Genomic DNA, 21,701 nt, shown 5'->3' with positions numbered 1-21,701 from the left:
TGAGTGCTTCATGCATTGGTATCACTAGAGATGTGTTACAAAACTGATTCTTGTTTTTACATTGTATTACTTTATTTGTAAATGCCCTACAGCCTGTTTGTGTCATGCTGATAAATAGTGGCATAATCCTTTTGCATTTGACCGTTCAGTGTGCAGCAGCACAACTCCTGTGTGAACGATGACTTGCTGGCACTGTTGGTCGAGGTGGACTGATTGCAACACAAAGTATTTATTTAGGCTATTGCCCCAAGTACAGGTTTGGTCATAATGAACGTTACATGAAGGACTTTAGGGGTTTTCTGAGTCTGCTAAGTATCCTGTTGTACTCTATTTCTCTCCTACAAACAGACATTTAGGAGGAGTCTTCCAGGAATTTCACTTGTTAACTGTTGTACTGCTTGTAGAAGTGCTTCAGAATTAGCTCACCCAAATGTAGAACCTCAATTTAATTTTCATTTTAATAAGCTCTTTAATGAAACTTTTCCTGGACAGCAGAAAACAGCTGTTGTTGTGCTGATGTGCCTTGGTAAGCTATTAAAGACCAATGTTAGAGTGGTTCTGTATCAGAAAAGTAGAAAAAATAGAATTCTCATAGTTCAAAATGGATATTCACAAAGAATGTTTCTGATTGTGCTAGGAAAACCTGGGAAGATGGTCCATAAAGGAATGCTTATATTTGAGCTTTGTAAGCATCTGCTTGGAAAGGAATGCATGTGAAATGCATTCTTTTTTTTTCATTTAAGAATATTGTAAGACCAAATGGAAAAGTTGCTGTTAGGCAGTGCATGCAATAAATATCTTTGAGGAATGAGAGAGAAAGAATGTCTCATAAGACGTGTTCTGTGTTAAAGACAGCACAATATAAAAGAGATTTCTGATTCATCTTACTGAGTAATAGTGACAGTATGATGATTGAGTTTCGGACTTTTTTTTTTTTTCACAAATAAAACTTGGGGTGTTTGGTTTGGGATTTTCAAGTTCTGTTAAGAGAACTAAAGTTCTAAAGTTGCAGGAGTAATATTAACAAAATGCACTTCCTTTTCTGGAAGAAGTAGTGTGTGCTTCTGGGCTGTCACTGGAAAAAGTCAAATCCTTTTTAGAAGTACACTTCTTTTGAAAGAAGGCTAAGAAACCAGACAACATAGAAATACTGCAAGTTCCCCTAAATTGGGGCAAAACCAATTCTTGCTTCTGAATGCTTACAGTGTAAGTTGGTAGGTAACATTCTCAGTGACATTTTACACTTTATATATAAACATTTACATTAATTTTCTACTCTGTATTTCGTATTTTTAATATTTTATTTTTTTTTAATTTGTTCCTCCTTTACCCAAGTAAGAATTTTCTGTGTTAGATCATTCAGCAAGTTAATGTTTCATGTAGCACTTGAACATAGAAATTGCTATAAGGAAACTGCATTCAGAATCTTCAAGTGTTCATGTAAGAGAATATTCAAGCTATTCACTTTTTTTTTATAAATCGTGGTTTATTTCCTTAAGAGTAAGTGGATTATTTTTACCTCTTGAGGCTAACTTGTTTTGGCTGATGCTGAGAGTGTTTTTAGAGGTTAAATTAGACATTCCTGGACAAAGATGAAATCCTGAAGCATCAGAAATAATGTTTGTATCACAAGGATTATATTAGGTACAAATTTACAAATAGGTACAATTTACAGGTAGGTACAAATTTATTAGGTATAAATTTACAAATCATTATAGAAAACAAATTAAATACATTGGAAATGGCAGTAAGAAATTTCTGTTAATATGAGATCGTTATAGTTTTGCACTAACTTGTGGATACAGAACAAACTACACTCACAAATGGTGATTAAAAACTTGAAAGTTTTATCCCCAGGACACTATTCTCTTCTCCATGTACCTCAGTGCCATTCCATAAATATTTTAAACTGTCCTCCAAGCAGGACTAGATCCAGGATGTTTCATTCCAGGTGAAGCCTCTGGTCAGTTTGGCTTGTATTCCTTAGTGCAGTAAACCTTGAATTTTTTGTGCGCCAGGGGATGGCTTCAAATTGGATACAGTCATGTGACTGAAAAAACCTACACCACAGTTCCAGATTTATTGCAGACTGGAAAAAATTGCTATTGCATGTTGTTGACTTCACTTCCAACACAGTGTATTTTTCTGAAAAACAGTTCTTTAAATGATGGAATAAAGGGTTAATTTTAGCTGTGCAATTCACTATCTGTTCACATAAATGTTCATTAAAATAAAGACAATAGTTGTTAAGTTGTTAAGAGTCTGCTCTTAAACTCTCAAGATTGATGGCCATTAAAGTGGAACTTTCACTATTATTTGAGTAGAACAAATAAGCTTGAGCACTGTGCTGCCTTATCCAGCTTCCATAATTAGTCCAGAGTCGCAAGAAGTATGATTAGTTTCAGGTGTTTCTCTCTCCATGTTCAGCTTCAGCAAGTTCTTACAGTTTCTTGTTCTATCAGATTTCAAAATAATGCAGTGGACAAAGATGGAACATCTTAGCAAGTATCTTTATTACCTGACACTGGCTGAGCAGGACTACTTTGGCTTTTTGTTTTGCTTCACTGTTAGCTAGTTTCAGTTAGCTCATGTTCAGTTTTCTGTCCAGAGATTCTCAACATATGTGCTTATGTCTCAAATGTTTTCAATTTAAAATTTGTTCTTCAAGAAGATATGTTCTTTCCCTTTTTATTTCTAGATGATCTTGTACAGCATTTCTTTTATTGAAGAACTTGATATTTTTCCTTGCTATTGAAATAGAGACTCTAGAATGATACAATTACTGCATTATTCTGGCTTACTCCCATATTACTCCCATATTGCCATTGATCTTGTCAGATCTTGTATACTTCCAGTCCAAACCATAGAAATGAGGGCCAGGACTAGAAACCTTAGTATAGCAGAAAGAAATGTTGATTTGGGAGGATAACTTTTTACCTGACTTAGCTTAAATTTCCTCCCCCTATATATGGTCTTTCAAATGTATTGTGTCTCATGCAAGCTCTACCTAGATATAATTGCAGTGTTGTTTTGATTGTGTGTACTTTTCAAGTTACAAATCTGCATATACTTCTTCCTTCAAACTTCAAAGGGTGTTTTTTGAGAATGCTTTTTGGTCTCAGTGACATGATTGTATTTAAGAGAAGGTCTTCTGTGAAGGTACACAGAAGCCAAAGCTGTAGTTCAGAGTATATGTTGTTTCACAGCCTTTCCAGATCAAGGAACCATATGTAAGCATAAATCCTCTTGCTTCTTACAGCAGGGTAGCTAAACTGGTATCGCTGTTGTTAGGTGTATAACAGAAGATGTGAATTATTTGTAATATTTGATCCTGTACTTGTTTTTTATTAGCAGCCTTTTAAAACAAAGTTGATTTTCTCTCCTTAATTCCCTCCTGGTGATGTGATATAGCTATTTTACATGTTCCCAAAGTTGTATTTATCATTTGAAAAAGAAATACAAGAAGATGGAACAATAAACAAAGAGCAGGAGCTTCTAATCTGAAGCGATTTATAAAATTCAAGTGGCTGGGCTTATGTACAAGAATGATTGACGAATCATCTTCAGCTCTTACTATGGAAAATGTTTGGGTTTTTTTCCCCTGGTCTGTTCTAGCAATTACTATGACAGTGAGGTCTCATTTTAAACAAAGCAAACATTTAGTTCTTTTTCGTTGCTCTATGTAAGTAGGGAAGCATGATTGAGACCCTTTCAATGAAATATTGTAGTCATGTGAAAGAATTTTGTGTTTCTTCAAACACTACAGGGGGTTTGATACACGATTTAAGGTCTGTTCCAACCCAAACCATTCTCTGATTCTAAGGATTTTTTTTGTCTGTGTTACCAACTAGTGCTTCCACTCACTGGAATACAAAAAGAGAAGCTAGATATATTAAAGGAGTGCTTCATCTATGAGCTTGGAGGGGGAGGGTGTTGAGGATGACCTTTCCCTGCTTTTTCTCCCTTCTTCCCTGTTCCCCTGCACCTAAGCTGTCAGTTCATGCAAAAGCTTCACTGAGGTTAATAGTGCCCAAAATTTTCTGATGCTTTCTGCTGGTGTTTGGGGAAGATTGTGTGTCATGCTACTGTCCTTGCCATGTGACTGATTTAATCTATCAGCCACATTCTGATAAACATCGAGTACATTTGATGTGTGAATGCTCAGTAGATCAGAATGTCAAGGATGATCAAGTTGCTACATGCATCTGTATACCACCTAAACCATTCTGTGATGACTATATCTTTCCTGCCAGCTGTCTCCTATGACCCAAAGCTTTGGAGTCCCGGTGGAGAAACAGCCAATAGTTCCAAGGAGAGAATGAACCAAAACATCTTTTGTTGTGCCAGATTAGAGCACTCTGTAAAATTACTATAGTTGCATTGTTAGAACCTGAATCTGCTTGTGTGCCTTCTTTGAAATGTACAGAAACAATTTAAGAATCTACAGGAGTCTTTTTTTTGTATTGCAATTGAAATGAATAATGACATAGTACTGATTTTGTGATTTGTGTAGACTGTGTTGTTCTTTATTTACAGCAAAATAAAACAGTATTGATCCATTTTATCTGTTTAGGTAATCTGAAATACTTGGGTTCAAATGGGAACATACATTACAGGAATGAAAAGTGAATGAGGTTGCCATGAGTTTGGAGATTGTTGTAAAGCAACTGAAAAAACAGAATGTCAAGCATGTGTTGTCATGTCCTGTGAAAACATACATTTGCTCCTTTTGAGTTTTTCTAGAGATTTTAAGGCATCTTTTCTTTCTGGAATCTTCTCACTATGACAGTTTTTGTGACGCCCAAATAAGAATATCAGACAGTGTTCCAGCAGTATCAGCACAGTTTTTATGTTAAAGAGGATCATATTTGATCGAGGGGGAAGTACATTTGTTGCTGATCCTAAACTCTCAAAGTTCCATTTATATTTGTTTACTAAGTAACATTTACTACTAAATGTTTGTCTTCAAAAGATAAATATATTTTTACAACTGTGTGTATAATGTTACTACTTCAGTTTAACCACAATGTCCTTCATTCCACTTGGCAATGAATTGAGACCAAGCTTTGTCTGACCACTTGCTGTAAAGTGAAATTACTTCTGACTCTGCAAGAGGAGTGATCATGTAGTTCTATGTATTGCCTTCTCTTTATTTTGCAATATATACCTTTGATGGAAAGTGAGATAACTGGTTTAGTCTCTTTTTTCAGAGCTTCCTAAAATTATTTAGTACTAATTTAACATCAGTGTCTAGACATGGTCCAGATTAAAATATTTAATTTAAAAATATTAGCATATAACAGAGCAACAGTGTCATAAGTTATTAGTTGGAGACTATGGAACAAATCTAAATGAATACTTTTCTTAATTACTGAAGCACATAATTACTGGAGTTGGAAGGGACCTCTGGAAATCCAGTCAATGCCTTATTTTTGATGATTTATTATTTATTCTGTCTCTTTCCAGTTATTTCTGATGACCATTCCTGGTCTCTCTTAGATAGTGTATTATACTTTTCTCTTTTTTTTTTTTATTCCTTACTTTTTTTATTCCAGTTCCAATTTACATTTGCAAAACTTAAGCAACTTTCCTGTTCTGTAGAAAAGGGAGCATATTTCAATGCAATAAAATGATAATTAGCTTTTCCTCATGTCTTTTAAATGAATTATTAAATATGAATTCATAAATTTTATGCATTTCTCAACCCATATTGATGGTAAAATTAATGTAGAGCATGTAGGACTTTTGATGAAAACTAACTTTTAAAAATACTGTTTTTTGAATGTGGTATGTATTCAGATTAAAGAGGGAGTACTCAAAATTTCTTAGATTTCATGTAGCATGTTTCTGTATACTTCAGCAATATTATTCTATGTCATCAGGCCATAATCACTTTCCTAGGCTGAAGGTTTTTATGTTGTGGGGTTTGTTTGTTTTAGTTGGTAGGGTTTTTTTCTTTCATTTTGTTTAAGTTCGGTCATTCCTGACAAATAACAAATGTTTTTAACATGCAGACACACACACACCAATGATAAGAACTTCATAGCCTCAGTAGGAATGTGTTCTCTGGTGTTCAGTTGTCATGAAAGTCTGAATGCTTTGTTTGTTTATGAATCATAGTGTCTTTATGCAAGTCGGTGGTTAGCCTGGTAAGGATTCCATTCCCTATTAGTCCTTACCAGAGTCATCAGCAGTTGTCTATAATGTTTTTGCCAGTTTTTAAAAAGATAATCTCATCAGAATCTGATGATTTAAAAACTGACATTCTTGTGTAGCTTCTGTTCTTTTCCTAGCAGTTAGAATTAAATGCCTGTTTGTGTGTATTTAAAGCTTTAATTGGTCAAAGGACTTTTTGGTTGGAAAGAAAAATGGAAAATCTGATACTTGTGCCTGTGCTGTAAAATTCAATTTTTCTCTCCAGAAGTAAAGTTAAGATGGTTTAACTTTTTAAAGTGTAAATTTGAAATGAGATTCTGTAGGCTATAAATGGAACTTCATATTAAAATGTATGTGTGTAATTCGAAATGCCTAGAATGAACATTGTCCTGGAGAGTACAGCTCTTTTTGAAGTTTTGGGGTACTTTGATAAGCACACATCTTCAAGTGGAGAAGTGCCTGTAAATTTAAAATTAAGTTTCTGCTGAAAATAGTGTGAGAAGAAACACTTGTGTAAGTAAAATCAAGTAATGTCCTTTTCTTGATTAAAAAATTTCTCTTATTGCTTGGGATTGCAAGTATATTTAATACTGTTTCATTTTCTTCTCATAGTAGGCTGTGCTGGAACAAAAATGCAATGAAAGAAACACTGGATGAATGAATGAAAAGCCCTGCTTTGCAATCCCTCAGCATGGCGGGACTGCAGCTCATGACCCCTGCTTCCTCCCCAATGGGTCCTTTTTTTGGACTACCATGGCAACAAGAAGCAATTCATGATAACATTTACACACCAAGAAAATATCAGGTACTGGCAATAGTACTAACAGTACTAGTAGCATAAAAAAAAAGTACAATTAAATCCATTAATTAATGGAAAAAGAATAAGAGCAGGTGGAGAATGTGCTGTCATGCACACTGTCAGGACATGTCTCTCTTAACTCCACCTCTTGGGAGCTAATTCTTTAGTTTGGCTTTGTTTGACATTTGTTATATCCCCCCTTCCCTCTTCTCAGTTTGCGCTAACAAGCAGAACAGCTTTTAAGAGGGACAAATAAAATGTGCCTCTCAATTGCATGCATACATCATGCCTTCTTTCACCTCTCACTTTGTCTTCCACATTATACAGTAAATTTGATTTTTGGTTCACAAACTGGTCAAAGCAGTCCTCTAAAGTCAGAAACCCCATCAGGATACTCTGATTTTTCACTTTAAAGAAAATTGAGTTCTAGAATATCAGTTCTTTTTGTGCTGCAGAGGTGCCCAGAAGTGTTTTGTTAGCATTACTGAGAAACTTGGATCACTTTGAGCTAGTCTCCTTGATTGGTCTGAATTGATGTCTGCAATTAGATTTAAAAGCTGTAGCTTCTTTCTTCACACCATGTATATAGCAACAGAATCATCTATTGGAAAGATACATTCAGAAAGCTACCTGAAAGCAGATTGTGGTACTCAAGGATTTTATATTTAAAAGCTGGAATATGCGTAGTGTGTTAATATTTTTGAAGGATTATGAGAATGCGTTGTTATGGAATAGATGTGTTAATTATATGGCACTTGAAGGATCTCAAGTGATACTGTTGACTTGTACTTGTCTGTAGTTTATCACTCTTGCTATTTTTTGTCAGCTTTTTCACTGCATTGCTGCAAGTAAGGACATGATTATTTTTTAAATCTAGGTTGAACTGCTTGAAGCAGCTTTGGATCATAATACAATAGTCTGCTTAAACACTGGCTCAGGGAAGACTTTTATTGCAGTACTACTCACTAAAGAGCTGTCCTATCAGATCAGGGGAGATTTCAACAAAAATGGGAAAAGAACTGTGTTCTTGGTCAACTCAGGTAAGAGGAAATGTTCCTAAACACACTGCTAATACTTCCATGGAATATTCTGTAACAGAAGTTCCGTGAAAGCAAAGTTGAGAGAAACTTTTGTGTAAAGTCTTCAACAGCAAGGATGTGATGCCTTTCATCTTTTGTTTCATCATCTGTTTAATATAATCTGTTTATATATATAACATATTCTTCTTTCTAGTTTAAAGTTACGATATTGAATCTGAAGTGCAATTTAGTTACCCATCTGTTTCCTTGAAGTGATTTTGCATAGAGGCAGTTGCCATGTACACATGGTTTAACATTAGTCAAAGCTAAAGATCACATTATGAAATGTGGTGCTAGGTCATATGACATACATCTTATAAATTAAAAGTATGAGAAGACCTTTATGTAAATGAGATTCTTTTTTTCCTTAAGCAAATCAAGTTGCTCAGCAAGTGTCAGCTGTCAGGACACATTCAGACCTTAAAGTGGGAGAGTATTCAAGTTTGGAGGTAACTGAATCATGGACAAAAGAGAAGTGGAGTCAAGAATTCTCTAAGTATCAGGTAATGTATTAAGTAAAAACCATAAGTAAAGCATACAGAGAGTTCGTTTGGACCAGAAGTGATTCCTTCCAATTATACATTCAGTCTTTATTAAAAAGAAATCAATCATATTGGTAATATTTGTATGTTAACTTTGAGGCAAATGTATGTAGGTGTTTTCAGGTTGTTTTTAAAAAGCCATCCTCTAAGTCCTTTGTGTTCAGTCTCCCTGACTTGTTCATTATGTTGATTGCAGAAGAAATTTTGAGTGTGTATACTATACCTTAAATGCTGTTGAAATTTTATTAAATGTTAGAGTTTTGGGGTTTACTTTCTGGTGATTAGAAATGCTCTATGGAATATGTCTGAGAAACTCTGGCAGAAGAAAGTGTTAATATACTAAAGTGTTACTGAAGTGTGAAGTTCAAAGTGAGTGTAAAAACTACATAATTTTATCAACAAACTCAACTTTTATGTGTTAGTGTACAAAAAATAAGTTTTTCTTTAAAAAGGATTCTAATAACATCCTGTTCATGTTACAGCTGCAAGTAGTTAAGAGCTTATGAAGAACTGTCTTGACAGAGACATGATGATGGGACACATAAAAGGACACTAACTTTAATTTATTAGGATTTAATGATACTTGTTCTGTGTGCTCTGATTGGTGTTGAGATTGTCTGTTGTGTATTCATTTCTTAACTAGGCATGTGACAGGAGAGATACAGACATATCTATATATCTATATAGATATATAGATATAAATACACCCCCATTCAGACAAATGGCTTTCTCCAGTAGAGAATGTTTTATTCTCTTTTGTCCTTACCTGGTGTAGGTGGATGAATAGGGGTTGATAGCTGCCAGTGCTGTCTCACAAGACCTGAAGAAGGCTTTTCCTCCTTCACCTTGACCTCAGACAGCTTGTGCTTTTCTTGTACTGACTTTTTTTTCCTTTCAACCTAGGTTCTGGTTATGACGTGTCATGTTGCTTTGACCGTTTTGCGAAATGAGTATTTATCCCTGTCAAATATTAATCTTCTGGTGTTTGATGAGTGCCATCTTGCAATCCAGGATCATCCATACCGTGAAATTATGAAGGTGCATTTATTGTGGGAATGCTTAATATACTTGGTTGGTTGAGGGGGAAAAGCCAGTGGGAGGGCTGGAGAATTGGGAACCTTTTAAGGGGACATTTGCTGCCAAAAAAAATAGTAGTGGAACCAGTGTTAGCATGTTCCTGGGACTGTAAAATTACTGTCTTAAGACTTCTGAGATAGTGTGTGGCAGAAGAATTATGTATTTACTGTATTTTACAATGGGGATTAAAGAAAAATCTATCTTTAACAGAGAATCTAAATTTATTGAATTAAGGGAATTTTTAAAATTTATTAATAAAATATTTGAGTTAGAGAATGGGATACGCTAATCATCGGTTTGTATTATTTTTAAAAATGCTGGTCTCTAAAGGTGTTTCTGGGGCTCATTCCAGAGTATTATTGGCTCCATGTCATTTTTTGCTTATGAGAGATACCTACATAAGTATCTTTCCAGATCTGTTTTCAAGTGCATATGCCTGTTTATATGGTATGGAAGTATTTTGTTATATATTGTAAGTGTGACAAGAATATTCTGTTTAATGCTAACTGTTCCTATTTTTCCATGTTGTAAATATTTACCTTTAAATGTCATGGCTGTTTTAACTTCCATTCAGTAGAAAAGAAAATACTAATTTAATGTTTGGTTCCTTTTTAAAACACCTGCTCTTCAAATAAAAGTTTGCAGCCAAAGCATCATAAATTTGCAGGTAGATTAACAGGATACCTGTTGTAAATAATTTGATTTTTTTTTTTTCACAGATCTGTGAGGATTATCCATCATGTCCTCGAATTTTGGGATTAACAGCTTCCATTTTAAATGGGAAATGTGATCCTGCTGAGTTAGAGGAGAAGATCCAGAAACTGGAGAAAATTTTGAAGAGCAATGCTGAAACTGCAACTGATTTGGTGGTCTTAGACAGGTATGTTTTATAATGATTTTTGGTGAATTGATGTCTGTGTTTTCATTTTGGGTAGAGGAATAATCCAGTAGCAATATTTTGTCTTCTGAATTTTAGAAAAGTTTGTGTGTATATGATGCTTCTATTCCATATAGGGTGGAGATGGAATGTTAAATGGTTTTTGAGTATAAAGTCTGATTGGCCTTGGTAGGGAGAGAGTTTCTGTAGTTAAAAAACAAAACAAAAAAGATGCAACAAAACAGATCCTCAAACAAAATAACCCAACCCAAAACAACTAAAAAAAACCCTCAACACACCACCAAGCTAAAATGACATTTCACAAAATATTTCTGAACTTCTAAAATGCAGTCTTTGTGTAGAGTGTTAACTGTTTCATGTCCAGTGAATGCCGTAATGTCACTATTTAGGAAAATGTGGCAACATCCACAGTGCAATGTGCTCTTAATGCCAGAGTAGTTGCCTTTTTTTTTTGTCATGCATTGCCTGGATTTTAAAGGCTAATGAAAGATAGAGTGAGATTAGAGGAAGTAGTAAATACTTAAATGATAGAGCAAGTGGCTTAAAGAATCTAGAATCCTGTGAATGTTGTTTAAACTAAAGGTGGTGATAATGCTATGAATTGTAGGGAAATTAGGGTGAAATGATTGCTGTGTAGCATGTTTTCTTCTGCCACCGCCACCTGTACTGTATTGTTGAGTTTCAGACAAAGCTAAAGGTGGTTTTTCCATGTTACAGAACAGGTGTTTCATCCATGTGTAAGTGTTTTAAATGCATTTTTTTTAACTTTTGTGAACCATTTCTTTTTAAGAATTTCTTGCTTCCACACAAGAGTAGTAATTACTTGCATAAATGTATATATATAGACATGAATTTACATGAAGTGGATTGGTTTTCTTTTGTATAGCAAGAGAGTGCACTATGGAAAAACAAGTGAGAATGTTGATGAAGTAAATAGAATTTACTTAAATTTTCCCATATTTGAGATGAGGATAGCAATGTTAGCCTTCTTCTTAGGAGTGTATTCGAAGAGTATCTAGAATGAAGTAGTTCAGTATTTTTGGTGGTGGAGGTTTTTCTGAAGTGTTTAACTGTATAACTTTTAATAATTACTGATTAATGGTGTTCTTGGATACACATAATTTTGCTTTTGTGTTTGCTGTATAACCTTAAGAGCTGAAATAGCTCTGGCTTTCAGAAGCTCTATTTAACTTGATCTTTCCCCTCATTAAGATATACTTCTCAGCCATGTGAGATTGTTGTAGACTGTGGACCATATACTGACAAAAGTGGGTTGTATGGAAGATTATTAATGGAATTGGATGAAGCACTTGCTTTTCTAAATGACTGCAACATATCTGTACATTCAAAAGAAAGAGATTCTACCTTAATTTCTAAGCAGGTAAGGATATCAAGAAATGTGAGAAACCTGGGGAATAGAAATCTTACTACTGTTTTTCTTTGCAATGTATGTTACATAACTGAAACCTCCATAGCTAGCCATCCTTGATTATCTGAAGCAAACAGACTTCTGATTTTTGTGTTCATTAACGTGCAGTTGTTTTCATACATGAGTGAGGCTTCAATGTCAGGCATTGATTAGAATTTCATTTAGTTTGAGGTTCAGATTTGTTTAAAACAATTCTGCGCCCTTATGTTATAGGTCCTTATCTCTGAAGGCAAGAATTTTGGCATTTCCACAATCTCCTATTAATTCAGTACAGAAGAGGAAATAATGGTTCAGGAAGAATTTGGACTGTACCCCATTGTATTAAAAGTTGATAAAGGAAGAATTTAGGCAAAAATTCCAGCCAGAGATGTACAGTGTCTGTAGTTTATCTTAGAACAATATTGGACTAGTGCCGCATCTTCCTTGAACGGAATTTGAATCTCAGGCTTGCAGCTGATTTTCTCTGTGTTTGCCCCTGTGTTGTCTTGGCCTTTGGCAGATAATGGTCCAGAAAGTGTGGAGTGTTTAGCAGGGACCTCTCATACAGGGGGTCCAGGTACCTTTTTTAACCCTGCTTGGCCTTCCTGGTTTGGAATTGCCTGCTAAGTTACCACTGTGTCAGTATGTAAGTTGTTGAACAAGAAGTCAGTAGTGAGTCACTAGTGTGACTATTCCTGTAATAGTCCACAAGAAATTTGGAGAATATATTACTTCCTTCAGCCCAAAATATTCCAGTTTTCTTTAGCATTCTTAAAACTGAGGGCTGTGACACTGTCTATAAAATATTATTTGTGCCAGAGGGGAAGATTGTACATAAGGCAGCCTATCACAGTGCATGGGAATTGGAAGTCCTGGTTACTTTGGTGCTAAACTTAAACCATAATAGGCTAGAATACATAAGGAATGCTGGCTGGAGGCGATCTTCATGACTTGCAGACTCCAGAAGAGTGGATTAACTTCTGTACATCTAAAGCTTGCAACCCTCTTGCTTGTTTTAAACCAGTAGCTCTCCAAGAAGATGGAGACACCCATATTAAGAAAATAAATGAGTTTCAGACTGTGGTGCTTTTTATCTTGCCAATGTAGAACATCAAGCCTCTGTATGCAGTTACAATTAGTGTAGATGGTTTTACCCTTAAGTCTTAGAACTAAATAACTTCACAGAGGATAGGACAGACTCAAGAGGATGATAGTCTGATCTTTCTTTCCTCACAGAAGGGAAGAAGGAAGAGAAATTAAAGCAGCATCTGAAAACCAGCATCCTGATTGTTACAGTTCAGTTGTAGTTCTTCAGGTACAATATAGGGCATCCAAACAATAAGTCCTTTTAATGGTGTTATCAGTGTACCACGTTTCTGAATTCCTAGTTTATTGTCTGACAACTTCATTCTTCTGGAGGAAACAACTTCTCATCAGATCAGATTATGATGGTACTTAAATGCCTATTCTGTTTTCTTTGAATAGGATATAGTTCTCTCTTGTTAGTATTCTACCCACACATACAAACCACTGTGTTCTGTTTTTCCTTTGAAAGGATAGACTTCCTAAGGCTACCTGAAGGCTACTGTGGAACTTTCTGATTATATACTTCTGAAACGCTGCCAGCTGTCAGTAGTAAATAAAGTAAAAATGCCCAATAAAGTGTTTATTCTATTAGTTCTGTGTTATATAATAAAGATAAGAATTTTTGCTTTGTTTATCTAGCTGCTTCAAAAAGTATTCTTTTTAGTATACATTTCAAATTGCAGTTCTACAAAATGGCAAAATTTTGATTAAGCTTGGGGTTTTTTGGAGTTTCAGAAATACAGTTTGAAGTTGATTGGGAATTATTTAAGGGGGGGGAACTTGCTCCATTAGAAACACCAAATTTTCCAAGTTCATCTAAATAAGAAAAGCAGACTTCTGCATTTTTTTTAAAGTAGAAAAATGTCATAATCCTTACAAAGACTCTGATGTTAGAGGGTAAAGCCCCTAGTCTTAAATGCATAGTTCATGAATGTACTCTTTGAACTGATACTTGAATTCATTTGTTGTAGATATTGTCAGACTGTCGAGCTGTGTTGGTTGTTCTGGGACCGTGGTGTGCAGATAAGGTAGCTGGGATGATGGTGAGAGAGCTGCAGAAGTATATCAAACATGAACAAGAGGAGCTGCACAGGAAATTTTTATTGTTTACAGACACTTTCCTAAGGAAAATACATGCACTCTGTGAAGAGCACTTCTCGCCTGCCTCACTTGACCTGAAATTTGTGACCCCAAAAGTAATAAAGCTGCTTGAAATCTTGCGCAAATACAAACCATATGAACGGCAGCAGTTTGAAAGTGTTGAATGGTATAACAATAGGAATCAGGATAATTACGTATCTTGGAGTGATTCTGAAGATGATGATGAGGATGAAGAAATTGAGGAGAAAGAGAAGCCAGAGACTAATTTCCCATCTCCCTTTACTAATATTTTATGTGGAATTATTTTTGTGGAAAGAAGATACACAGCAGTTGTTCTAAATAGGTAAAGCTTTTTATTTAAAAAAAGAAATATATTCTGAAGGAAAAAGGCAGACTCAGCTGCCAGGATGTTAATATCATGAATATGTAGGGGATTGCCTTGTATTTTCAGAACTCATATTCATAAAGTTGGTATAGGAGATCATGTGGAATATTTCTAAAGCATACGGGAAGAGCATATGTCTTTGAAAGTTGTACTCAAGGACTTGTTTCAGACCTGAGTTTTTAATTTGATTATTTTAGAAGGCAAAATGTGGCATACTGTACTAAACCTGTAAAATAAGCATATATTGATTTGTTGTAATTGGTCTTTAGATTTATATTTTCAGTGGATGTTGGAAACTTCTCTAGCCTACTGAGTTCAGTACTGTCAGAAATCTCACAATTGCCCTACTAAATCAAAGTATTATATGATCCAAGTCTAGAGAAAATCAAATTTAGCCTTGCACAAATATCGCTCAAGATTTACCAGTACTACTTTCACAGTGGATGTTTCTAAAGCACCTATTTAGTCAAACACTAAGTGCTTTCTTAAAGTCTCCACCAAGAAAAATAAGAATGTGGGAGTAATTGCCAACTGGCAATATTGTAGTTCCTTATCAGTTCGTATTCTTGAGTGTGATACATGTTACGTATAACACTGAATTGTTAAAAGCTGTTTCCACAAACTGTGAATGAAATGATTGATTCACCTGTCCTGGTTTTGGTTTTTGGTAGGTTTCTCTGATAGTGTAGCAAATGTCCTGTGTGAGGTGTTTGTTGCATTCTGGAAACCTCTTAAGTCTGACCCCTCTGTTGGTACATTTTAGCTCGAGTTAATAAGTGCATAACATATCCTTTGATCTGCAGACTTGCCTATGTGTTTTCATCAACTTTTATTTTTCCTCTTTTCCTTTTTTACATTTTAAATATGTTCACATAAATCTGCAGTATGAGGCAAACCAAGCTGTTCAGCAAAATGAACATACTCTGTTAATAAGTCCTGAAGAAATAATACTAACAGAGTCTTTTGCTGAGCTGAAATGAGTATTTCATTACCCTACAGGGAATGAACAGAATTCTGAAAACTTTTTTCTTCTCTGTTAAGTTATGAATGTGATTTAAATCATATTGGTTTTCCACTGTACATTCTCATATTCCAAGATTTATACACTATACAATATCCTAACTGCTGTTGAACCTGACAGAATACAGACTCTAGATGAAAGAGGTGATCAAGTTCTGCCATCTTTGAGCTTTAGGCACCTTGAATAGAGATTATTGGTGGCAAAATATAAACTTATATGTACCTTTTTATCCCCTTCTGAAAGCTAGCTGCCAGACTCTCAAAATGCACCTTTACTTCATGTAGCAACTGATTTCAGAAAACCTGATATTGTATTGACAATCAGAGTTGAACTGCTGGAATTAAGACTGGAAGCCTTTGGTGGAGAAGCTCACTGTAGGCCCTCTTCAGAAGAGTGCGTTTAATTCAAGGGCTTCTGATGATGACAGCTATACTTATGCTATATATAAGAAAAAGACTCTCTACTGAATGAGAAAGTCTTGAATGTTTGAATTGTGTACCACAGTTACAGTAATTCAGTATGGGTCATTAAATGGAACTGAGTTAAAAAGAAGTACATTTTTTCTTGAAATGTAGTTATCATAGTAGTATTTAGAATACCATTTTATGAAATCCAGGATGAGTGAAGAAGGGTGAAATTCATGACATGAGTTGTACTTTCTGTCTTTGTTGTTACAATCAGTTGATGGAGTGGCTCCCTCACTATTTAATTTGGTGTATGCAGTTGAGTTCTGGTGCCTCTATACTCCTTTTCAGAATAGAAGACATTTTCTGAAGTCCAATTTCCTTCGATTTGCATTGCAGTGCCTCTCAGCACCCTTAAGAGAAGGGAAAGTAGAAGTCCTTATATCTATTTGAAAAACACTACTTGTTACCTACTACAAATAGATTTTTTTTTAGTCACAAGGTTGAAGTCCTATGTTTCTCAGGAACTTGGCAAAGATTTGCAGTGAAATGTTCATTCAAATGCTTTTAATTGTCCATTTCTACACAAGTGAACTAATGTAAGAATGTTCATGTTTAGTAGGTACTCAGTTTGTATGACCTCATAGAAATGCCATGTTGAAAAAGAAATACAAAAAAAATTCTGTCCAGTTATTAACCCATGCTTTCTTAGAGTGTCTGTCTCAAGAGCCTAGACTTTCTGCATACAGAAATGTAACTCCATTTGGCCTTGAACTAACAACCCCTTTGCACTTCAGCACAGAAGGATCCTTCAAGTCTGTTCCCCTAGGGATGGCAAGCTGTATGCCTACCTCCCTGTTCATTCCAGTTTTAACAGATTACAGAGGAGGAAAGCCTTCAAGGTGTTTTATGTACCCATAAGTTTTGTTTACAGTGGGGACTAGGAAAGGGTGCAAGACTTTAGTTTTCCAGGGGTAGAAAGAGCAGGGAGAACTTCACCATTTTCCCTCTGGTTTGGCAGCAGCTTCCTGGGCAGATGGGTAGGCTTGTAGCACAGCATCCATATACTTCCATGTGAGGCAGAAGTGCTAGAGATGTTTTTGGGAGCGGTTCAAATTACTGCTGGAAGTGTAGCGAGGCAGGCTGTTCTTGGGCTGTGGGGGGGGAGCACCTGGTAATGGGCATGATGGATATGCTTTGAGCAGAGTAGTACTGGGATGGCTGTAGTGACACATACAAGGGATTATTTGCTGTATATAATCCCTTGGGTTTTATTTCCTGCTCAAAAGCTTGTTACAGTTGAGTAATTCCAAATTCTGTTCATCCTGAAAACTAATCAACTAATGATGCTCCAGCATACTTACTTAGATTGCACACTGTAATTGTGGTTTTAAATCCATAAATGCCTTGTTCTTAGATTTAGTGCATTATTTAGGTGAGCAATCCTAATACTTTATCTGTGAAATCAGAGCACTGCAGAAGCCAGCCTTTTCTGCTTCTGTAACATAAAAAATAAACTGAGCTGAAACAAAGTGAGGGCATGAATGTTCCTCACATCCCTGTTGAGTATTCCTTTTAAAGAATTGTATTGTGTCCTCTATCTCAGTTAATTTCACAAGTAGGGAACCATGTAGGCTGAGCATCACTTGAGAAAAACAGGTCAGCATTTTGTCACCAGTATACTTGAATATGATGTATATTCTAATATTAAGTACAATTACAATCTTAGATTTTAACCTAGAAGTTAACATTTTATACTTTTATATCTTCTAAAGTCAGCTAGAGCTTACAGAAAAAGATTTAACAAAGAAATTTTGAGTGCTTTAACAACAGGAAGCCTTAGAGATTGGTTTAAAAATACCTAGTTTTACCATGGTAGGTCTGAAATGTGTGTGATGCATGAGCACTCCTTGTGTTTCTGTTTGCAGTCTGTCTTGTGGTAACCTTACAGAGGTTTTCAAAAAGACTGCAGTTGATTTATGTGTTAACATGACTTAATTGTCATGCTTCCACTTTTCCTTTTAATGTAGGTCTTAAAAATAATAGATTTTCTTCCATTTTGTAGGTTGTATAACTTCTAAAAACACGTGTAATATTTTTAGGTTGATAAAAGAAGCTGGCAAGCAAGATCCAGAACTGGCTTACATCAGTAGCAATTTTATAACTGGACATGGCATTGGCAAGAACCAGCCTCGTAGCAAGCAGATGGAAGTAGAATTTAGAAAACAGGAAGAGGTAACTTCAAGAAAAGAAAAATTTAAACTGGCAGTACCCTTTTTGTGTGTGTCTGTGTGTCTTTGAAAACAAATCAATAGGGAAGAGTCTAGGGCACAGTCATTGGAAGTTTATGTCTTTCTTTAACAAATATGCATACTTACTGGAGATACAGATGTTTGTAAAACAATAAAAGCATGTTTGGAGACATTGTCATGTAACATTACACAAATAGAAATTAAAACTTCATGTAAAACCATGTTTATATCTAGTCAGATCATTATCTAATTTTTCTGCATTGAATATAAAGAATGTCAGGCTTACTGACATTTTCAATAGTTAAGCTGATTTTAATATTTATCTTTTCTAAATGTGAATTTGATTAATCATTAAATGTTAAAAAAAACCACCCTGATTTTACATCACTTAAAGCTCATCCTAGCTGGGTTGTGCTCCAGACACCACACTTTTCCTGAGTATTGTTTCATATCCAATATAAATATCAGAAGTGTCAGCTCTAGAATGCACTCTATCCCCCGAGGATGCTTCAGCCTCAGGAATGTTTGGGAAAAGATGGTGTCCTAAAAGCAACATTTGTTTTTTTCTTTAGTACCGCAGATGAAAACTTATAAGTAAATAGGGGGGATCCTCTCCATTGCTAGGGGTTATAGTAGCTTCATGTGATTCCACATCCATGATTTTATTCCTTGAAATCTTTTGCTTCTGATAAATAGTCTTGTTTTGTTTCTGAAAAGGTTCTTTGTACTAGTTTTGTATTTTCATGTCTGGACATGTTTTGGGGGTGTTCGAGCCACTGATCTTGATTTTACTGGCTTTTGTTGAATCTCATGATGGAAAAAGATCTTGGACTAATATGTCAAATTTGTCTTCGTTACTTTTGCAGGTTCTTAGAAAATTTCGAGCACACGAGACCAACCTACTTATTGCTACAAGTATTGTAGAAGAGGGTGTTGACATACCAAAATGCAACTTGGTGGTGCGTTTTGATTTGCCCACAGAATACCGTTCCTATGTGCAGTCAAAAGGAAGAGCTAGAGCACCAATTTCCAATTACATTATGTTAGCAGATACAGACAAAATCAAAAGTTTTGAAGAAGATCTTAAGACATACAAAGCCATTGAGAAGGTATGAGATCAAAGGAATGGGACTGTTTTTTTTAGTGTGTCACAGTACTTTTTCAGGGAAAAACCTGTCATTATGTTCTGTTCTTGAAATGTTAAGATCCTCCGAAACAAATGCTCGAAATCTGTTGATGCCAATGAAACTGAAACTGAACCCATTGTTGATGATGATGATGTCTTTCCACCCTATGTATTGAGGCCAGATGAGAACAGTCCAAGGGTTACTATTAACACTGCTATTGGACACATAAATAGGTAAGAGGTATATTCACTTCTTCCTTCATGTCATTGAATGAAAGGTTTCTTAGTTGGTCTTGCAACATGGATGCATGGGCTGGGGCATTCTACACATTTCCTGTTAGGCATTTTGACAGAATCTTCTCTCCTAAAGAAAGTAGTCACAGGTTTGAAGGGATTATTTGCTTTCTTCATCCTACCAGAGGTTCTAGCTCTAATAATAACTGCAGTGATGTTGATTCCTGTTTAATTATCTGAAAACATTCAGCTTCAAAATGTGTAGTGAATTTGCATTTTTGCTCTTGTCAAGCTACTTTTAAAAATAAATAAAAGAACTTTTAAAACCGTAGTTAAATCTCAGGTCTAATATTCACGTTTGTAATAGCAATCTTGTTGTCATCTTTACAAACAAAACCACAATAATTATAGTCCATAAGACAGGATGGGAACTACTCAAATACCAACTCTGTAAGGTGATGGTAATTGGAGTATATTCTCAGTGATAGAAAGACAAAAAACACAAGGAAGAAGATCCAGGGAGCTGTGGACCAGTCCAGTTAACTATAGTGATATTGAATGCTATGGACCAAGTCCTCGTAGCAACAGATTATTGGCCCATAAAGAAAAGGGGATGGGCAGAAACCAACCAAGTTTTACTGGGGGATTTTGTCTCTGGTGTCATGAAGTGGTTGACTTTATAAAAAGCAGTGAATGTCATTTACTTAAGCTTTTGATGAAATTGCCAGTGACTTCTTGAGATGCAGACCATTTTGATGGACTGCCTGGTAAATAAAGCCTCTCAAAGCAGTCAGATTTGAAGGATGAATGGCAGATGGTAAATGTTTTAAAGATTGTCTAGCAGCTGCTCATATGTGGCATTACTTCTGGACTGTTAGGAGGTCCAGTTTAACATGTGGATGTTTGCATTTAATAACAAGCTGGGATAAAGGGAAGTCAGTACAAGGGAGGAAAGGCGGGAGGGGGAAACCGTAATAAACAGGAGGAATAAGACAACAGTAAAGTCAGGAGACATAATGGGAACCCTGGGACCTGGCAGGAAATAACTTTGTGCATCATTACGAGCTGGAGTGACCTTTGTGGAGACCAGTTTATGGTAAAGGACATGGAGGTCTGCTGCTCAGAAGTTGGTTGAATATGAGTCAGTAGTGCACCTTTGCAGTGCTCAGTATGCCTGAAATCATCTTTTCTAACATTCATCCCAGTAAGGTGAGGTTGCACTGAAATGTGTTTAGGTTTTGATTTGCAGATTTTCATGATGTGTAAAATGTTTTGTCAACTTAGGTACTGCGCTAGATTACCAAGTGATCCATTTACACACCTGGCTCCCAAGTGTAAAACCCGGGAACTGCCTGACCATACGTTTTACTCTACTCTCTACCTGCCAATCAACTCACCTCTTCGAGCTTCAATTGTTGTAGGTATTTGGGGAAGGAAAAGCATGGAAATACATGAATACGTTGGGCTAAGAATTGGTCTCTGCTGTTTCTAGATTAAGTTTCACTCTTGGTAATGAAAACTGTATTCTACTTTGTATTTCTGTATTGTACTCTAACTGGTTTTAGATCACTGTCTGTTTTTGTTACAATTAATTTTCCATCAGTTGCTGTTTATACCAAAGACAAAAATATTTAGATATTCTTCCCTGTACATTGTTGTTTCATGCACTTGTCGTTTATTGGTTTTGATCAATAGTACAGTTGAGTTCTTGTAATTTTGGTTTCCATGCAAAAAAAAGCTTGAATATCTTCACAAAACTGCCATCAATGTGTTTTTTTACCAAAAATTTTGCTTGCCTCAAATGCTTGTGTTAAACTAAAAATGCGTAAGTAACTTGCTAGCAAACCAAAGTTTTTACAAAGTATTTAAATGTTTATAGGGCCCTCCAATGAGTTGTGCAAGACTGGCTGAGAGAGTTGTTGCTCTTATTTGCTGTGAAAAACTGCACAAAATTGGTAAGAACTGGAAAAGCAACTTCTTTGTTAAAGTATATTTTGTAGTTGAGAAATTGCATATGGTATGGATGTTATATATGTACATGTCCTTCTGCTGTAGCCATCTATTACAGCTTTCTTTTGCTTGCCTTGTCTTGTGATGTGGTCATGTAGTTACTAATTTAGCTTACACCTTGTA

The 21,701-nt window shown here is 35.6% G+C and overlaps 1 protein-coding gene across 5 annotated transcripts in view; it reads left to right on the top strand.

The window, feature by feature from the left end:
• The window catches only part of DICER1 (dicer 1, ribonuclease III), a 67,071-nt gene that overhangs the window by 19,880 nt on the left and 25,490 nt on the right, over positions 1-21,701 (top strand). For 3 of the 5 annotated variants that reach the window (XM_014249837.2, XM_005520160.3, XM_014249838.2), the window contains exons 4-15: positions 6,769-6,961; positions 7,833-7,995; positions 8,407-8,537; positions 9,480-9,614; positions 10,373-10,533; positions 11,764-11,932; positions 14,017-14,489; positions 18,059-18,191; positions 19,075-19,317; positions 19,414-19,568; positions 20,853-20,985; positions 21,448-21,523. In XM_014249837.2, the coding sequence (XP_014105312.1) occupies positions 6,818-6,961; positions 7,833-7,995; positions 8,407-8,537; positions 9,480-9,614; positions 10,373-10,533; positions 11,764-11,932; positions 14,017-14,489; positions 18,059-18,191; positions 19,075-19,317; positions 19,414-19,568; positions 20,853-20,985; positions 21,448-21,523 (2,116 nt within the window). In that variant the 5' untranslated portion in view covers positions 6,769-6,817. Of the gene's footprint in view, positions 1-6,768; positions 6,962-7,832; positions 7,996-8,406; positions 8,538-9,479; positions 9,615-10,372; positions 10,534-11,763; positions 11,933-14,016; positions 14,490-18,058; positions 18,192-19,074; positions 19,318-19,413; positions 19,569-20,852; positions 20,986-21,447; positions 21,524-21,701 lie in introns of those variants that run through there. The other 2 variants (XM_088057423.1, XM_088057424.1) reach the window with 2 other exon arrangements.

Source organism: Pseudopodoces humilis, chromosome 7, assembly GCF_049639895.1.
Source record: "Pseudopodoces humilis isolate 2021_Gansu_Grassland_sample_001 chromosome 7, ASM4963989v1, whole genome shotgun sequence".
Lineage (NCBI taxonomy): Eukaryota > Metazoa > Chordata > Aves > Passeriformes > Paridae > Pseudopodoces > Pseudopodoces humilis.
This window is presented reverse-complemented; position numbering and strand designations above follow the sequence as displayed.